A 19,482-nucleotide genomic window follows, 5' to 3' on the forward strand; every position below is an offset into this window, starting at 1 on the left:
TCGATGTGGTAGGGCAGGATTGAGGTTCTTTCAAAATGTTGATTCCAATTTTCAGTCGATGTGGTAGGGCTTGGCAAGGATTGTTGTTCTTTCAAAATGTTGATCCCAATTTTCAGTCAGACTTTGTAGGGCTTTGGCACGATACATCTGAGTCAGGTCAGGTTGGTCTGGGCGTCTGGCCCTAATTGACACTACTATTTAGATCCTCAACGAAAGTCCCACCAGATTTTACTTCAACCTAGCCTAGCTCCCGACTTGCACCAACTCACTAGTAAATTATCCCACATTAATTGTGTAAGTGTGTGTTACTTTCACAGAATTATAGTTCGACTACCGATCAAGTTATTAGGTTTGTATCGGGTTTTGATGTGGTGATAGACTTGATAGTTTTGGTGTTTTTACATAAATGTGTCTATCCATTAAAATAGGTTCTATAAGCCAATCTCCTGGTACAGAAGTTCCTGATTCTACCACCCTGAAGTCTTCTTACAAAGATTGTTTTTTTCATATATTTTTGGATGTGGGTGACCTTAGCTTTAAGTCAAAGTGATTCTAAACTAGTTTTAGGCTAATTAATGAGAATATTGAGTTTACCTAATGCTAAAAGAAACCAGACATGTATAAATTCTCTTTCAAGGAAACCTTAGAAAGTATAATAATACTACTACTACACAAACCTTAAATCTGAAAATTGAAAGAGTGGGTTATACAAAGAAACCCATTTGAGACCTCCACCTTCACCTTCATTATTCATTTAACATTTTCTAATTGATCAACAATGGACACCAAATCTCAAGCTTATAACTCCACACGTTCATTTGAAGATTTCGAACCTTCATTCGATTGGGTCAGGGAGGAAGCATTAGATACCCTTGTCCTCTATCTTCCCGGTAATCAAATTTACTTCATATTATAGTTTCCTAGGCTTAACTTTCTATTTTGACAACTAAACCATCTTCTAATATTACTATTAGGCATAATTTGCTTTCTGCATAATTTGCTTTATGCCGAAAATATGATAGTTTCTTAGGCTCAACTTTTTTTATGTTTTTTGTGTTAAAATTTTTCCTTTTGATGGATAGCCTTCAAGAAAGAGCAATTGAGGGTTCAAGTAAGCATTCAAGGCAAACTATTAATAAGTGGAGAACGACCTATTGAAGGCAAAAGATGGAGTCGTTTCAGAGTAGATTTTCATGTCCCAACAAATTGCAACATAAACGACATCAATTCAAAATTAATTGGGGGTCTTCTTTACGTAAACTTTCCAAAGAAACCTATTCAAATTACAGCACAAGAACAAAGACCATTGAGCCAAGAAGCTTCGCCAGTTGGTGAGAAGAGAACCACGGACGAAACCCCGTTGGAGAAAGACCAAATGGTGGCCGGAAATATCGACGACAGAGGAAAGAATACTAAGGGAATGACTGAAAATGCTGAAAATTGTGGTGGAGTTTGTAGTTTGTCCCTGCATAAAAAGCCTGTGGGTAACGGGTTGCTTGTAAAGTTGAGTAGAAATAAAAAGTTTATTGTTGGGGTGGTAGTGGTGGTGGGGGTGGTGATTGGGATGGTGGCGGCCAGAGTTTACGTTACGAGAGAACTTAGAAAATCTCCCGGAGAGGATTTTAATTAGAAATCCCTATAACTTTATATACAAGGATGTTTCTGAATTATAATGAATGAAAATCAAATTGAATTTTACCCTATGCAGCTCACTTTGTGCAATTTTCATAGGGTGGTAATGTACTACACGAATAGTGGAAGCATGGATCTTCATACTTTCGAAGTTTCCTAATGATCAACTTTAGAAGGCCATCAGGTTTGTACTTGTCGCATACAGACTGAAATAAGAAACCTCCAAATGATCTTAAAACGTAACAGCAGGTTGAACTGTACAAGCCGATATACAAGGCTTGATTGAACATACTAACTTAATGGACTATATATCGGCAATAGATTGGAAACCAATAAAAGGAAAAAGAGTAAAATCACAAATAAAGAAGAAAAGGAGAGACTAAAATAAACATTGAAAGCCGACGAGGGCATTAAAATCTAAAGATACAAACACTTCTTTTAACTCAAAACCCATTACCCCCTCCCTTCAAATTCAAAACAAAACCCCATTACTTCCCAAACAAATGTTATTCAACCACAACAAACTACCAATTTCTCATTTGTTTCTTTCCTCTCACTGAATCAAAGGATATATAGATATATAGTACTAGTACTAGTAGTAGTAGTATATAGATTGATTGATCAATTTATAAGATAAATCCACTACCACTTCATTTGGCGCTAGCAAGTTCCTTACGGAGGAGTTTGGCAGCGGTAACCATGTTGGTTAGGGCGGGTTTGACTTCACCGTACTTACGGGTCTTTAGACCACAGTCAGGGTTAACCCAAAGAATGTTGGTCTCCAACACTGCAAGCATCTTGTTGATACGGTCTGCAATTTCCTCTGAGGATGGGATCCTTGGGGAGTGGATGTCGTAGACTCCTGGTCCGATACCAGCTCCGTATTTGACTCCTTCACGGAAAACTGAGAGGAGCTTCTCGTCAGATCGGGAGTTTTCAATTGTGATGACATCGGCATCCATGTCGATGATTGAGTGGATGATGTCGTTGAAGTGAGAGTAGCACATGTGAGTGTGGATCTGTTCAAACCAACAATTAGATTCTAGACGATTTGCAAATGACACTAAGAAGGGAAAAAAATATTGAGAGGAACGAACCTGAGTGGTGTCCTGGACGCCACAGTTGGTGATACGGAAGGAGTGAACAGCCCATTCAAGGTAGAAAGCTTGCTCGGACTTCCTAAGAGGTAGACCTTCTCTCAAAGCAGCTTCATCAATTTGGATAACATTGATACCGGCCTTCTCAAGATCCTCAACTTCGTCCTTGATGGCCAAAGCAATCTGGTAACAAGTCTCGAATCTAGGTTGGTCGTTTCTAACGAAAGACCAGTTGAGAATGGTGACTGGACCAGTAAGCATTCCTTTCATTGGGCGTGAAGTCATGCTTTGAGCCAATGATGACCAGAACACGGTCATGGCCTTAGGACGGCTCACATCACCATAAATGACTGGTGGCTTGACACACCTTGAACCATATGATTGCACCCAACCGTTGGCTGTGAAAGCAAAGCCAGACAATTGTTCTCCGAAGTACTCAACCATGTCGTTTCTCTACATAAAAAGAATAATAGGAAGTTAGAAATTTATGCTATCAACATCCAATCAGATATCAAGATGACTCAGCCCTATGCCCATATCAGCTAGCATGACCAAGCATATTTATTAAATAGCTTCTTCAGTATCACACTAGCTGACATGGCATCTGACATGTCATGCAGTTAGCTAATTCTCACGTGTTGAAATGGGTGAACAGAAAAACACGTGTTGTATGAACACATACCTCAGGCTCTCCGTGGACAAGGACGTCAATGTCGAGGTCTTCCTGGAGCTTAACAACCTTGCTGATTTCTTCCTTGATGGCCTTGGTGTATTCATCGTCGGAGATTCTGACAAACAAGAAACAATTAGAGGAAAGATCAAAAGGTACATTCTATTTCGGGTTCTTGGATATGGATGAGAGAAATGAAATTATCAGAGAGCACTCACTTCTTAGCTTTGTATTCACGGCGAACTCTTCGGAGTTCCACGGTCTGAGGGAAAGACCCAATAGTGGTGGTTGGAAGGATTGGAAGGTTCAACTTCTTTTGTTGAGCATCCAACCTGTTACTGACATTAGTTGCTCTTCGGTGGTCAGATCCCCTCAAAGCGGTAGCCTAAGAAACCATAGACAGTCATTGATGGTAAGAACAATAAGTTTATTAGAGATCAAGAAAATCCATAGATAAATTTGGGGTAGCACTTACAGCCTTTTGAACAGCCTCGTTGGTCACTCTTGGGGAGGATTTTCTTGAAGCCTGAGCGGCAGCGTTAGCAGTGAAGAAGGCCTGAAAAATAGAGCGTTAAAAAGTGAGCAACCAAAATTAGTATAACTAATAGAAGTTTTACTCGTTTTCACAATTTGATGTTGAAATTTTCAAAATTGTAGTTTTAACGAAAATTAGGAATTATTGTCAAAACGGCATCTTAGACAATGAAATGTGTAGAATTAGAATTTCAAATATCATATAAGTTTTCGGTATTTAAGAGCAGAGATAAAAAGGTTACCTCATCTTTCTGTCCAGCCAATGCCTTCGCCAAGGCATTCACTTCAACAACCTTCTGTGCGGCAAATGCCAACCATGATTTCAATTCCTTGTCAAGCTTGGTCTCGTTAATCAAGTCAACAGCGGTGTGAAGGAGTGAGCAGGATGTAGAGACTACAAGCTTGTCTGCAAGAGATAATGACACAAGATGAGAACCAGTTTTCATCCATGAAGATAGGATGTTACTGATATATTGAAAAACAATATATGTAAAACTACAAGGAGCCAAGGATTTATATACCTTTTCCTACGACGCCCTCAAGAGCGGTCAAAGTCTCGAGAGATGAAGCAAGATCGTTAGCCCAGATGTTCCTTCCATCAACAACACCAGCGAAGAGGTATTTACCAGATGGGAATCCAGCCTTAATCAAATCTAGGGTCTTGGTACCACGAACCAAGTCAAACCCAAATCCGGTGACACCGCTCAAAGAGGTAAGAGTCTTGTATGCGTCAGCAGGAACATCAGCAAAGTAGGTTTCAACAATAACATTAAGACCAGATAGAGTAGATTCAAGCTCAGAGTAGGCATCAGTAAATGCTTGAAGTTGGTGACCTTCAAGATCCATCACAAGGGTAGGTTCATCAAATTGAATTGAAGTGGCACCAGCTGCCTTCAATTCAGCCACGACTTCCCTGAAGGTGGGAGTTCATCATTATTACACAGATGTTCAAGGAATATATGAAACCAAGTAATGCTAGTCTAGCAAATAGTTCAGAAGTTCTTACTTGTAGATTGCAAGAACCTTTGAGAGAAGGGAAAGAGTAGAGAAGGATTTCTCAACACCCTTGGCAGGTTTTGATAGCAACAAGTAAGAGACAGGTCCAACAAGGACTGGAACAGTTTCGACTCCAAGCTGCACATAAAAGAAAACCATTATTCAGATAATGTGAAACTCTCGCATCACAAATAAAGCATGTATGTATGTGCATGGATGGTACAGTGGGTATTATCGAAGTCGTAGAAATTGCCTACAAACGATCTTTTCCTAATGCTCATGTCATTTTGAAAGAACAAATATTTCATTACATCGGTCTTGTGGTAGATCTAATAAATCAATTGCCAAATTTTCTCGATTGACAAATTGTCTTCCCTCAATAAATGTATGCCAGTTTATCATGGTCCATCACGCAGTTCCTTTTTGTTATTACACTCTAACTAAAGGATTTCTTATTACCAAAATTCATGTTTTCTCCAATTTGATTCAAATGTCTTTTTCTTTTTGCAAATGAGATGATTTAAACTCGTTTCCTCCAAATTGGATTTGCACAGAAGATATGGGTTAAAGAAATGGGCAACTCTAACATTAAGATCACATTTGAATGGGCAACTCTCAAGATAGTCAAGAAATGAGTAAAAAGAAAAAACTATAAGTTTGCCATATAAAAGTATAGAATAAAATTATCAGTTTTGAGGGTTCAGGTTTTAAAAAGAAGTCTCTAAAACATAACAGGTTGAATTAAGCCCCAGATATAACAACCCCATAAAAGCTATCACCTCCATGAAAAGATATTAATGATTTACACCTAACAACCTACATGAGTATTCTAAATTAAAAACAAAGAATAACACAAGCATCTTATGAATACTTACAGCCTTGGCTTCCTTGTATTCGCTGACTGCCTTGTGAGAAGCGTAGGTGAACTTGGTCTCTGGGCTCAATTCAGGGACAATGTAATGGCTGCATCAACAACAGCTATACATGTTAGACAATATCCTTTATTCATTAAATTATTGGAAATGTTACAAATTTGAGTTTCGCACTTACTAGTTGGTGTCAAACCACTTGGTCATTTCCATGGCAGGAACAGAGGCATTACCCCTGGCCATGGAGAAGTAAGTGTCAAACCCGATCTCACCACCATTCCAGTTGTATCGAGCAGGAACTGCCCCAACCATAGCAGTGGTGTCAAGAACCTGGTCATAGTAAGCGAAGGTGTTGCTGGGGATGTACTTGATCCCAGCATCAGACATCTGTTTCCAGATGGAGGATCTGAGATCTGCAGACACCTTCTGCAAATCCTCGGCGGTGCTCTTTCCATCCCAGAAAGACTCAAGAGCAAACTTGAGTTCTCTCTTGGGCCCCATACGAGGATATCCGACAATGTGAGAGGCCATTTTTCTGGTTAATCAAATGGAAGAACAAACAGTAAGAATCTAGTATACCTTTAAGATGCTTTAGTTCATTAAAAAAATATCACATGGACATGTCATTTGAAGATTAGTATATAGTAAATTCTTAACAAGACAAAGATGTTGAAGATTAATTGATTCTTAAGTAAGACAAAGATCTATTTCATTTGGAAAATAATACTTTTTAAATATTGGAGTATTATTTTCTCAAATTTGCATTTGAAAATTCAAAAAAAAACTTCAAAATCGAAAGATCATTAAAACTCTAACAGATAGAACAAGAGATAACAGATCTCAATCGAAACTATGATAAACCTAGCAATGATAGCAGATCGAAAGAGAAAAATGCTAAACGATTACAACAAAGCTGGATCTGGAATTCAATTGAGTTCAAACTCTACGAATCAAGTTCAAATTTAAAACATAATTGACACTCGGATCTGAGCTTTGAACAGTGATAATTAACGATCTAAAAATGCCAATTGAATCGATTTATCAACAAATGTGGCAAACTATTCCTACGGATCTAATCAACATTGACAATCCACAAGCAGATCTGAAAGATAAATTGATCTATAGTAATTGATCTAAAAAGAACTAGATCAGACCACACTCAATCATAAAATAATAGAATACTAAAGATCGGCAACTTTTACTGGGAAAATCTCCTCGATAACAATCAAACTTAACCAAAAAAAAACTACGTAAAAGCAATTAGATTTACTTTTCAGAGACAAAAACATGAAAAATGCAGAAAAAATCGCCAAAAAAACAGCGAACTTACTAGTAGAACAACTAGCAATTAAGAAACAAAACTCCGAAAAGAAGCAAAATACAAACAGATCTGAACAATCAAATCAACAATCTCGATTCTAGCAACTTAAATAAAGTTTTCTTTGAATATAAAAGTGAGGAAAGAAAAGATTAAAAAGGAGATCGAAGAGTATAGTTCGGATACTTAAATTAGAAGAAACAAACTATGAAGAGAAACTGAATATCCAAATTAAGGATCGAAGAAGAAGTACGTACCTTCTTTTTAGAGGTAGAACCGAGAAATTCTGAAAAGACTGGTTCTAAGGGCTAGAGAGAGAGAAAGTGTAGAGAGAGAAACAAGAACGGCACGAGTCGAAATGGAAGAAATTCTGGTTATTTATAGAGTTTAACCAGATCTACCTCTCAATTAAACCTAAAATTTTATTTACATTTTCTCGTCATTTCATTTTATTTTCTTGGTATTGACATAGGGAGTTTAAACTTTGCTACAAAAAATGAACATCGAGCTTAATTTCCTTTCCACCTAAAATATGGCACGTGTATTAAATTTTAACTTTCCAAACGTCTTTTAATTATATCGGCCACGTGCGAATATTTGATTGGTTAATGTGAAAAGATAATGTACTTTTGAGATAGCAAAGTTTTATGGTGAGATATTTACACCTACCAATCATATTATATGAAATTCAGATCTGTATAGGAGTACGGTCTTCTGTATATTTCACAGGCCATTCGATTTTCTTCGAGATTGTAAATGTGAATAATAAGAAGAGAGGATTGAAGGGTTAAGAGAGATAAAGTTGGTTGGTGGGTGTAGTTGGTGAGGTGAGGGTTTTATCTTAATTGAGTTAAGATAATCAGTTTTTTCTAAATCATATTTTCCATTAAGTTTTTTATTTGGGTTATTTCCCTAATGGCCCCCAACTTTGTGACCAGCTTCCCGCCTGGCCCCCTACTTTACGAGAAATACCCATATGACCCCCTTCTATTATAACACCGTCATTCTCTCTCCATCATGTCTTCTCTCTCTGCCGACTCACGCCACCTCATCTGTTACGCCACCTCATCACCTTCTCCGGCAGAGGTCGTCGGCCGGCCAAATTTCCGGTCGGCGATCTTCAAGAACAGACTACTCCGGCGAAGGGAGACCTTCGCCGGAGTAATTTTAGAGAGAGAGGAAGAAAGAACAAAAAATTAGTTTGAAGGCCACCGGCCGGCGACCTCTGTCGGAGAAGGTGATGAGGTGGCGTAATAGATGATGTGGCGTGAGTTGCCAGAGAGAGAAAACATGATGGAGGAGAGAGAATGACGGTGTTATAACGGAAGGGGTCATATGGGTATTTCTCGTAAAGTAGGGGACCAGGCGGGAAGCTGGTCACAAATATGGGGGCCATTAGGGAAATAACCCTTTTTATTTCCTCCATCCACATTCTCCATAGAGCCCTCTCATCTTCTGTCCCTAGAGGAGTCGAATGAGGAATCAAACACTCAACATTTATATTTCAACAAAAAAAAAGGCACTCAACATTTAAGTTTCCAGTAAGGTACTGAAATTCTGAGAAATTGTTTTTTGCTGCACTTGGAAGAGACTTTTTTTTGCTGAGATAAAACAATATAAGAATTGTTGGAATCAAGGCCAAGTTTAGATAGTTCCGACTCATTAAACTCATAAATGCGTCACTGTATTTGTCTCGTCGAGTTTTTAAATTTAGAGCTAATAATCACTCCAATCTGATTCAGATGAATGACATATTCTCTCTAGAAACTTTCAGCAAAGCTGGTTAAAATAGGGACTAAATGGTAAGATGGAAAAGTTAAGATTGAGAGTTATGTTTGCAATAAGTGAACGTCCAAATCTAAGGTGGCCAATACGTGGACAACCAATTTTTTTATATGGACAACTATTTTACGTGGACAACTAGAGAAATTAAAATTTTTATACGGACAACCATTTTTAAGGGGACAACACTCCATTATTTTTCACTCAAATCCTCCGAAAATTAGAACTTATTTCAATCTCTCTTTTTCTATGAACCCTAACTTTAGTCCTCTTCTTCTACTACTTCTTCTTCATCACCAACAAATTTCTAGAGAGAGAAAAAAATCAGGGTAGACCTCTTATTAGGGTAGCTTTTACTTTTTGAACTATACCTTAAAAGACATCAGTTTAAACAGTTATTTGATAATCTTGTAAAAAAAGTGGTTGAGAAAATGGTGGTGGATTTTAATTTCTAGGGAGACATTCTCTTATTAGGGTAGTTAGTTTGGAATTTTGATTGATCTCAAGATGTTGTTTCAATTTGAAAAAATGGTAGTGGGTTTTAGATAAGTGAGTCTTTGAATGAAGGAGCCGAAAGAGGGATATAACCTGCTTTGGTAATTTGATTTCTTCCTCTTAATCTTTTGGGATTTAGGGTTTTATCTAGTCTTTTATATTCTTTATTCATTTGCCTGTCATTGCTTCTTCATAGTAGAATAGTAGTTTCACCCATTTAAAATCTTTTAGAATAGAAGATCACTTAAGTCAGGTAGAAGAAGAAGAATGATGAAGATGATGATGAATCAAAGTTAGGTTTTCTATTTCTAATATTTGTTAATGATCCACGATTAATTACTGTTAACATTTAAGACCTTATAGAGTTGTCCCCTTATTAAATCAAAGTCAACTAAGTCAAGCATAGTTGACTTGTACCGGGCCCGAAAATAGTTGTCCATATAAGAAAAACAGTTGTCCACGTATTGGCCACCAAATCTAACTGCTCATGTCACACCCAAATGAAATAATTTGAGCATTTGTTAGATTAAAGGTCCCTTATTTTTAATCTTTGGGGTTTTCTCGGGCATGCTCTAGGATCCAAGGGATCGTGTTTGTTTAGGGATTTCAAGTAAGACTTGATGGTGCAGATCGTAATTGACAAAGCTCATAATGGTTCCGTTGTATCTCCTTACCAAACGATCACATCTTGGTTAAAGCTTCCCTAATTTCAACACACATGTTCCAGATACTCGCATTTATTCGATTCCCCTATTCCTATTAAAGAAATATTTCGAAAATAGGTCACACACGTGTTTCACATGTGCATAAGATCATACACATTTTTTTGCATCTTCGCAAAAAACCCACACATGAGTTTGGCAAAGTATAATTTTAAACCAAAACCCTCAAGAGTTGGAGTTGATTTTTTGAGATCGAGCCTTGAGCCCCTTGATTTAATTTTTGTTTGGAAAGTGATTTTTTAGACTTAAGCTCCTCTCGGTATGGAGTTGCTCGAAATCCTGTGGTTGAATAGTTTAACACAACATTTTCTTAAATACACAAGAGTGTGGTTGAATAGTTTAATACTACATTTTATGGCCCCTGCTCATGTAAGTACATCAGTAAATGTTTTTCTCTTTTGTTGAAATAGACATCACATTAAATGTTAGTAACATGATGTTATGGATAGCCGAAAATATCTACACCGACAACCATGAAGGATCAAGACAACCATCATTTGTGCCTGTGCTATGAAATTTTTTTGGTCGATGGACTTGTGTATCACTTAAATATCTGAGTTAGTCTAACCGACTAAATTAAGTAACAACGTGAGCACTATCAGTCTTAACATTTCAAACTTATATGGACTCATTTTGAACTTGAATAACTAGATTTGTATTAGGCCCCTCGGCGTTTTTCTCGGAGTAATGCCTGATCTAATATGAAAGAATTTACACAACAAGAAATAAGAAGTAAGATGCACAAAAATTTAGTGGATGAATTTTGTTTCCAAAATATTTCATATAATTTGTACAATGAGAAAACTATAATTGTGATCTTAATATTATTGACAGATTACAGTTTATCTGAATTTTTGCTCTACTTAACTTTGAATTTCTAGATAAGTCATGCTGAAAATAACCACCAAATCGTTTGGAAGTTAATAAAATAGGTAAAAGGATCATGATATGCAATGTTACTAGAATGTGCTAACCAAATAGAGGCAGACATGGAAAACCATTAGGTACTGTTCCAGTTTATACTTAAAAGCCTCAAGATTTGGTGTCACATTTTCAACTTTTTTTTTTTTGTTGAAATTTTCAACTTTTACTTGAATTTAAACATTTGCCAACCAACCACTTGACTTGTAATGACTTTCTCTTAAATTTCCTAGTAGAAGAATATGATATTTGCTTTCCCTTCCACTTTTCTTACTTCGTTTTCTATTCAGTTTCATCAAGGGCGGAGTCAGGATCCCGAGCTAGGGAAACGAAGTCAAAAGTTATTAGAAAATAAAATTCCACTACAATATGTACTCAATAATTTTTAGAATTCGTTTGACATGTTAATCTGAAGTCGATTTAAATTAGTTCAATGTATCAAAATCAGAAGATCTAGGCAATGTTGTGTTTTTCTCGCCGAACTCTTGAATGTAAACTAAAGTTCCGTAACATTGGATTTCATGAACAAGATATTCACAATTGAAGTTTCATACATTTAATGAATGTTGGTGTTAAATCTAAGTCACTTGAGAAGTGATGAGGTGACGAAATGATCTCCCTCTGTGACGGGTCAAATGTCAAAGCAGGTGTGACATGGGTGTTTGTGTGCGCTACTCTTGTGATCCGATGACTCAAATGTGTGTGTCTTCGGGTCAATGAAGCTTCAACTATCCAAAGACCCAAGTCTTAGGCATTGTTTGGCTAAGATCCAGCAATCAAAATTATTTGAATTTCGAGTGGGGAGTGGGAAAATCTCAGATATGATGTTCAAGGCGCCTCAAAAGCTCTGAGAGTGAGCAGAGGTCATTCTAAGCTACAATTGAACAACTTGGGAATGTAGACAAGAAAAAAGTCTAAGGAGAGACTAGACCCAAAGACCTTCCAAGACAAGATAATCCTAAGACCAATACCCTACAATGTACCAAACGTCTGTTATCTGTTAAGAAAAGTATGAGTTATTACCCGTATAGCAACCTGGGTTACTCTTCGTATAGCTCTACCCTCGTATATAATGAACATTAGGTTTTATGAGGGTTTGGCGGTTTCTCTAACATCTCTTGTAGGAGCACCACATGGTAAGACATAAATTTTCATATTTTTTAAAAGGTTATTTTCCAAATAGCCCCCAACTTTGTGATCAGCTTCCTGCCTGACCCCCTACTTTAGCAATAATTTCCGTATGGTCCCCTTTTTCCGTTGTCTTTAACATTCCGTTACTCTCTCTCCTCCATCTCATTTTCTCTCTCTGCCGCATCATCTCAGCAAGCCACATCATCATCTTCACCGGCAGGGTCGCCGGCCGGCCAAATTTCCGGCCGGCAACCTTCAAATATATTTTTTTTCTCTCTCTTCTCTCTCTCTCTAAAAAAATCCTCTCCTCTCTCTAAACTCCGGCGAAGGGAGGAGAGGATTTTTTTTTTTTTGTTTTTTAGAGAGAGAGAAAAAAAATTTGAAGGTTGCCGACCGAAAATTTGACCGGCCGACGCCCATGCCGGTGAAGATGATGATGTGGCTTGCTGAGATGATGTGGCAGAGAGAGAAAATGAGATGGAGGAGAGAGAGTAACGGAATGTTAAAGATAACGGAAAAAGGAGTACGGGAATTATTGCTAAAGTAGGGGGTCAGGCAGGAAGCTGGTCACAAAGTTGGGGCTCATTTGGAAAATAATCTTTTTTTAATGACTTGAGAGGTGTAGCATACGTGGGAGCCGACTCGTGCGGCAGAATTGAAACACCACTACTTTTAACGTTATTTTACTTATTCCGAGAGCCAGAGGCGGGGCATCGCCCCTCTTTTTGGACCCAAGCCCCGACTCGTCGGAACAACCCGATCGAAAGACATTGTCAGGTGGGGAGTTTAGCTGGGGCGGAACATCTGTTAAAAGATAACGCAGGTGTCCTAAGATGAACTCAACGAAAATTCGAGAACTTAAATTTTGAATTATAAAAAATACACAAGTCCAATATGATTTTGGAAGAGAAGACAAAAAGGTGACAAACTTCTATGTCAAAATAGACACAAATTTCTTCTTTTTTTGTTGTTCAAAAGACACCAAACTCTTGGTATCACAAAAGAAATGTGTTTTTAAACTTCAAAGCTTCTAACTCTTGAATACTAACAATAGACAATTTGATACAATGTGGTAATAGTAGATGGGCGTAGAAGTAGACAAGTAGTAGTGTTAGGGAGACGTGACGCACGTGTTCATCACGTGGACTCGCGTGGGGGAGAATCCGTGGGACGCTAATTACACTACTGACGGCGGTGCAGCCAGATTCAAGTTGCTTGTGTCTTCTATTATTCATCTCTTTAAAATTTCTCACGTGTTTTTTTTCTCGGGTCATTAACAAAAAAAAACTAAAAAGTAGAAAGGGACTTTGTGTTGGTAGTTGAAATTCTGTTGCGTTAGTTGCTAGGTCATATGGTAAAAACAATGGGTAGTGGTTTTGTTTTGTCCAAAATCAACCTACTTTCCGAAATTTGGTAAAAATTTCTTATAAATTTTTTGTTCGAGGGAAGAAGTATTACTCAATTTTTTTTCGTAATTTTCAACTAATTGTAAGAGATTTACTATGTTTGTCAAAGGATTTCAACTGGTTTCTAAAAAGTTTCAAATGTTTACTCGAATATCAACCTAGTTTCCAAAATTTGGTAAAAATTTCTTATAAATTTTTTGTTTGAGTGAAGAAGTATTACTCAATTTTTTTTCGTAATTTTCAACTAATTGTAAGAGATTTACTATGTTTGTCAAAGGATTTCAACTGGTTTTTAAAAAGGTTTCAATTGTTTACAAAAAAAAAAGTACACCTGTTTCCAAAAAGAAATTTACAACTCTTTACAAAAGGGTTCCAAATGATATTAGGTTTTTAGCAAGACAAAATACAAATGTTGAGTTTTTAACGAAACAAAATATTTAAAAAGACACTCAAAATTTGGTTGAAAGATCAATTTTCTGTATTCTAAAACTCTAGCCGGTCTTTAACTATTTTTTTAGATTTAGAAAACCTGAAAGCAAAACTATATTTTATTAACAAAGTAAAAGTCTTAATAGCTTAAGCCCGGCCAAGAAAGAAAGCCTGAAATACCCAAAAATCTGGACCCTATTAAGTAAAAACACTCATTCAAAAATAAAAATGTAAAAAAAAAAAAAATCATCTTTTTAACACTTTTTAAACTATTGACAACATATGAAATAATATTTTGACTTGTTATAAAATGTTGACAACATATATAGTTGTCATGACTTGTTATAAAATGTCGACAACATACATAATTATGTTGTTAACAACATATACAATGTATTAGTCAAAATATTATTTGTTCGTTAATAGGTTTGTCAAATACAAAAGATAATATGAATAACCTTTTAATTTTTGCAAAAAACAAATTAAATATGTGTTAGTCTAAATGTTTATGGCAAAAAAAATAAAAATAAAATGCAGACACTATTTTTTCTTTACAAGACAAATTGTAAAATGCTTTAACCAAAATATTAGTGTCAGTATGTGTTTCCCTAATACAAAAGACAAAATGCGAAATGAAAAATAATTTTTGAACAAAAATGAATTTGTTTCGAAATTTACAAAATTGAAGCAAACTAAGATTTGTTCAAAAAAAATCGAAAATATTTTTCACGCTGATTTCAGTAAAAAATTGTACTTTTACAAGATAGTTTTTTTTCAATTATTATTCAGATTTGGGTGTGATTTCCTAATATACTCTGAATTTTGAGTTTTTAAAGTATCCTCCCTGAACACGAATTCTAGCTTATGTGCAAATGCAAAAGTGCAACCTCGCCCTAGTGGTGAAAGTTTTATAAGCAGTTTTTCTCTTTTTATAAAAAATAAAATCACCCCAAGATAATTGATCCTAAGATTTCCACATTATTGAGTGGATGTTCAATCACTACATCTTTAATGTAGTATTGCATGTATAATTTAGTAACCCTAATACCTGTCCCCACTAAGTCACCACCATCTCTCTACCCGTAGTGGTGGCTGACCGAGGGCAGACCTGTATGCCTTCATCCATGCCCAGGGTCATATTTTAGGACTAGGTTTCATGACACTTCACTGACATGTTCAAAAGTTTTGAGCCTAAACAATGATCGGGCGTCTATAATTTCTCCACAACCAAAATGAAGAGAACACCACAAATAGAAACAAGTTAACAAATTTGACCGTAAAAAATTGACAAAATTCAGACAAATATGAAAAAATCCTACCGTCCCGCAGTTCCTTTTTTGTTGTTTGTTCTTCTTTGTTTTTTTCACTCGCAGTCGAGCTCAATGTTTGCGAAAATGGAGAGGAAGACACACCAATAACAATGCAGACAAAGAAAGCATCCATCATTCCAATTACAAAATAAAGTCATTATAAATATGACTACAAAAGGATATCCTCTACCAACTATGTAATCAATGTTTGCAAAATCAACTCTATATTTAGCCCAAGAAACTCAAAATTTTACCCAATTGACGAATCTGGAAATTATCCCGACCTACAAACTAACAGAAAAGAAATGGGGAACCCCGGAAGAACTTCAACCCTTCCATAACGAGATAAATCACCTGTATACAGGAAATGAATTAATCAAGATTACTAGTACAGTTCAATAACGTAGAATTTCAGACTAAGAAGGCGACAAACTAGACGACCAATCATGCCCCGTGTATACAACTCTAAGTTCTTCAAATCGGTGAATATAAAATGTTAAAAGGACTAACTGAGTTCTACGACTAGTGGCAAGTTGGCCCAACATTGGGAATATGTGGCGGCTCTTTGAAACAGGGCACTTCCAGAATAACTTACTTTATAATGTAAGAATTCGAATAGACATTTTCGCTAATTTGAGTCTTTAGCAGATCAGCTGTCTGGCTCACATATGGTTTTTAATCCAAGTCAGATTTGGATTCTGACCCGAGTTCTGAATTAACTTAAGTAAGATTTCAGACTATTTATCTTAGGTGCTGTTTGTTTTTTTATTTTTTCAGATCTGAAATCTGAATTGGAATCAAATTCAGATTTCAGAGGTTTGTTTTTTAATTTAAGAAAATCTGAAAAATTAGCTGAATTGGGCCAAGATCTGAATTGACTGAAAAAGAGCCCACATATTTCAGACTTCAATACAAGTCTGAAATGGAAGCCCACAATCTGAAAATAAGCCAAATGACAAATATACCCTCATGAAAACAATAATATACTTTCCAATCTCCATCTTCAGATCATCGACCACCACCACTACACCACCGACTGCCGACCACCACCACTACACCACCGACCGCCGACCACCACCACTACACCACCGACCTCTGACCACCACCACTACACCACCGACCTCCGACAACCACCACCAGAAATAAAATAAAACACAAACAAAGGAAAATCACACATGGAGATTGAAGGTAAAAGATGTAAACAATTAAACTCTGAATCCATTAAAAATCAAACATGCTTGAAGGTAATGGAAGAAGACCACCTGAACCAACTCTCCTCATCAAAGTAAAACTTGAAAAACCTATTTCTCTCTCTCTACAACACCATAAATTTAATAATTCCCACAACAATAGTTGTTGTAGTTACTCTTCAAATAAACCCTAGATTCATATTTTCCTCTAAATCAAAGCGATTTTCTAACGTATTGGGCTCTTGATTTGGGCGATTTCCCATATAGAAGGTGATATTTTCCTCCGACTAGCTTCAGATCCTCCATTGAATTTCGACCCTAGATTCAGATCTTCAAAGAAAACCCTAGTTGTTGTAGTTACTCTTCAAATAAACCCTCGATTCATATCCTCCTTTGAATTTCGATCAAGACTGACTAGTTCTTCATTTCATGGGGAAGTGAAGAGGTTGTAGAGAGAGGAAGAGGAAAGAGGGTTTGTGTGCTAATGGAGTAGAGGCGGGCAGATAGAAGGGAGATAAAAGAAATGAATTAGGGTTTTGTTTTATTTTTATTCAGATGAGGGAGGGTTTAGGGCTTGTTTGTTAAAAATATGAAGCAAGGGTAATAATGTCAAAGTACGATTTCAGATTTAATGATTCAGATAGGGAAAACAAACATTCTAACTTCTTAAACAATTAAACAAATTCAGATTCAGCCAATTCAGTTCAGCCAATTCAGATTCAGAAAATTCAGATTCAGACATTAAAAAAAAAACAAACAGCACCTTAGTCTGACTCTTCTCAATGACTGACTTGCTTATTTGAGATCCATTTGAGTCAGAGTTCAAATCGAGACGAGTCAAATTCATACAATCAGAAAAGACAAACACCACCTTAGAAACACAAACATGAGGAGATTGAGAGTACCCGCTTATGTAGAGTTAAACAGAAGAGCAAAGGGGATGAATAAACAGCAATTTGTGGACGGATGGAGATGTTAATTCTTATCAACGAGTGTAAGTCCAAGAACTATAAACTGTCACTAACTACACAAAAAATCCTTTCATAGTGATCTACTCAACCTACATACTGTGACTACCCCCAACATAGAAAAGCTAGTGCTAGACCCAAAATCGACAAACAGCACGCAATTCGAAAGCTAAGTTAATTCACAAGCTGAATGTAGTTTGCAACTTATAATCACTCTCAAGTTGAACCAAGTCTTCAACTTACTATATTTCAATACTGTATTACCATTTCATTATAATTGAATAACCATATGACTATTCCACACCTTTCTAACATGCATTATATTGAGTTTCATTCATTCGCAAACCAATGTCATCTAAAACACAGATGTGCATAACATAGAGATTGCTAACATGTTCATTACTTCTGTACGCTATTTTGGACTGCTCAAGTCATTTGTATTCATTTCGTAGATTATATATTCTTCACTCAAACAAGTGAACAACTCCATCATAAAGCATACAATCTTGATCTTGACCATTTTAACTAGTTAAATACTCAACTAATGAAACTGAAACCCATCACAAATTGGGTAAACAAAGCTAGTAGATTTCATTAACCCGAACTAAAGCTATTGAATCACATTGTACACAAAAATGGGTAGGGAATGTGGCATACTTATATGCAAGGGTGGGTATAGTTCTGTGACAATGTTTACGACCATCAACTAAAGACATGTCATTTGGAAAATAAAAGAGTTATTGCTTCTACATTATACAAATTCTTCAATTCCAAATAAAAAAACTAGTTTGGTTCTTAATCAAGAATAGCACCAAATGTGGATTTGTATGTGTTTGGAAAGGATCATAGTTACTAGCAATTACCAAAACCTAGTTTATTAATCACTAAAGCAACAAAATACGTCAATCATTTCACATTGAGTTCTTTCTATCTCGGAAGGAAGTAGTAGAAGAAGAAGCATACTTACTAACTCAACGTTGATGCTGATTCTACTGTTGAGGATTTGGTGGAGGCGGCATTCCAGGACGGGGAGGCCCATAAACAGGAACAGAACCACCAGGTGGAGGCGGCATCCCAGGTCTAGGAGGAGGGAGCCCTTGCATACCAGGATGCGGCGGTGGTGGTGGTCCTCTCATCATACCAGGAGGAGGACCCATCGGTCTCTGTCCAAACTGAGGCGGAGGCATACCGTACTGTCCCGGTGGTGGACCACCAGGTCTCCCCGGAAACTGACCCTGCATTGGTGGTGGTGGTCCTCTAACCATCTGTGGTGGCGGTTGTTGTCCAGGAAACCCTCCAGGAGGTCGAATCACCGGAGCAGGATAACTCATAGGAGGACGAGATATCTGAGGTTGCATCATACCAGGTGCAGGTCCACCAACACCACGAACAGGTCCAGATAAACCAGGTTGAGCTTGAACTAATGGAGCCGTCGTAATTCCACGACCAGCAGATCTACCTAAACCAGGACCAGCCATAGCAGCAGCACCAGCAGCTTTAGCCCTAGATTCTTCAGGTGGAGGTGGTCCTTCAACAGTCATAGAAACAACTTCTTCACCACGAAGAAGAACAAGACCTAATGTTCTTCGATCTTCTCTTTCTTCATTTTTCTTTCCTTTTAATGGTGGAAGTTTACGAAACTCTTCACAATCACCAAGAACAAGATTCATATGACGATCAAAAGCCATGAACTTACCTACTAGTTGACGACCATCTTGAATTGTTACTCTCATTCTGTAGTTTATGTATTGAAGCATCTTTGAACTCTTTGACATCGACATTTTTGTAGTGAACTTTTTGTAACCCTAATTGAAGTTTTTTTTGTTTTTTTTACGATGATGAAGAATAGGGCTCTTGTTTGATTAGTAGAAATTAGGGTTTTGAAGAAAGGAGAAATCTAGGGTTTTGACTTTTGAGGGGAAGTTCAGGTAGCAATAAACATTTCGAGCGGGAAGAAGTCGGAGAATGAGTTTTGGGTTCATTTCGAGTGAGATATAGATAGAATTGCAAAT

The 19,482-nt window shown here is 36.9% G+C and overlaps 3 protein-coding genes and 1 long non-coding RNA gene across 7 annotated transcripts; 2 read left to right on the forward strand and 2 right to left on the reverse strand.

Annotated features, from left to right (window-relative positions):
• Positions 1-778: 778 nt before the first annotated feature.
• Positions 779-1,630, forward strand: LOC147541862 (uncharacterized). The gene is made up of 2 exons (XM_086632516.1): positions 779-890; positions 1,083-1,630. The coding sequence occupies exons 1-2, from the start codon at positions 779-781 to the stop codon at positions 1,628-1,630; spliced, it is 660 nt and encodes a 219-aa protein (XP_086488642.1).
• A 362-nt stretch (positions 1,631-1,992) lies between these two features.
• Positions 1,993-7,466, reverse strand: LOC147541863 (5-methyltetrahydropteroyltriglutamate--homocysteine methyltransferase 1-like). Of its 3 annotated transcripts, none has more exons than XM_086633578.1 (11): positions 7,374-7,466; positions 5,980-6,333; positions 5,805-5,892; positions 4,940-5,067; positions 4,455-4,846; positions 4,176-4,339; positions 3,875-3,955; positions 3,618-3,784; positions 3,412-3,517; positions 2,730-3,182; positions 1,993-2,651 (listed from the first exon to the last, which is right to left on the reverse strand). In XM_086633578.1, the coding sequence occupies exons 2-11, from the start codon at positions 6,327-6,329 to the stop codon at positions 2,283-2,285; spliced, it is 2,298 nt and encodes a 765-aa protein (XP_086489704.1). In that variant the 5' UTR covers positions 6,330-6,333; positions 7,374-7,466; the 3' UTR covers positions 1,993-2,282. The 3 variants fall into 3 exon arrangements, with proteins under 3 accessions (XP_086489704.1, XP_086489706.1, XP_086489705.1); XM_086633580.1 differs by having other exon boundaries at positions 5,980-6,368; positions 7,303-7,466; XM_086633579.1 differs by having other exon boundaries at positions 7,129-7,466.
• Positions 7,467-14,942: 7,476 nt separating this feature from the next.
• LOC147541864 (uncharacterized) lies at positions 14,943-19,415 on the forward strand. Its single transcript, XR_015223255.1, has 3 exons — positions 14,943-15,015; positions 15,089-16,062; positions 17,271-19,415. It is a non-coding gene; the product is annotated as an uncharacterized LOC147541864 (long non-coding RNA).
• LOC147541865 (uncharacterized) lies at positions 15,424-19,458 on the reverse strand. 2 transcript variants are annotated; one of them, XM_086633591.1, is made up of 2 exons: positions 18,434-19,458; positions 15,424-15,666 (listed from the first exon to the last, which is right to left on the reverse strand). In XM_086633591.1, exon 1 carries the CDS (start codon positions 19,249-19,251, stop codon positions 18,460-18,462), a length of 792 nt encoding a protein of 263 aa, XP_086489717.1. In that variant the 5' UTR covers positions 19,252-19,458; the 3' UTR covers positions 15,424-15,666; positions 18,434-18,459. The 2 variants fall into 2 exon arrangements, with proteins under 2 accessions (XP_086489717.1, XP_086489715.1); XM_086633589.1 differs by having other exon boundaries at positions 18,438-19,437.
• Positions 19,459-19,482: the final 24 nt, after the last annotated feature.

This window comes from Eschscholzia californica, unplaced genomic scaffold (genome assembly GCF_041429995.1).
Source record: "Eschscholzia californica isolate CP2 unplaced genomic scaffold, dmEscCali1.0.p SCAF_4, whole genome shotgun sequence".
NCBI classification, from domain to species: Eukaryota; Viridiplantae; Streptophyta; class Magnoliopsida; order Ranunculales; family Papaveraceae; genus Eschscholzia; species Eschscholzia californica.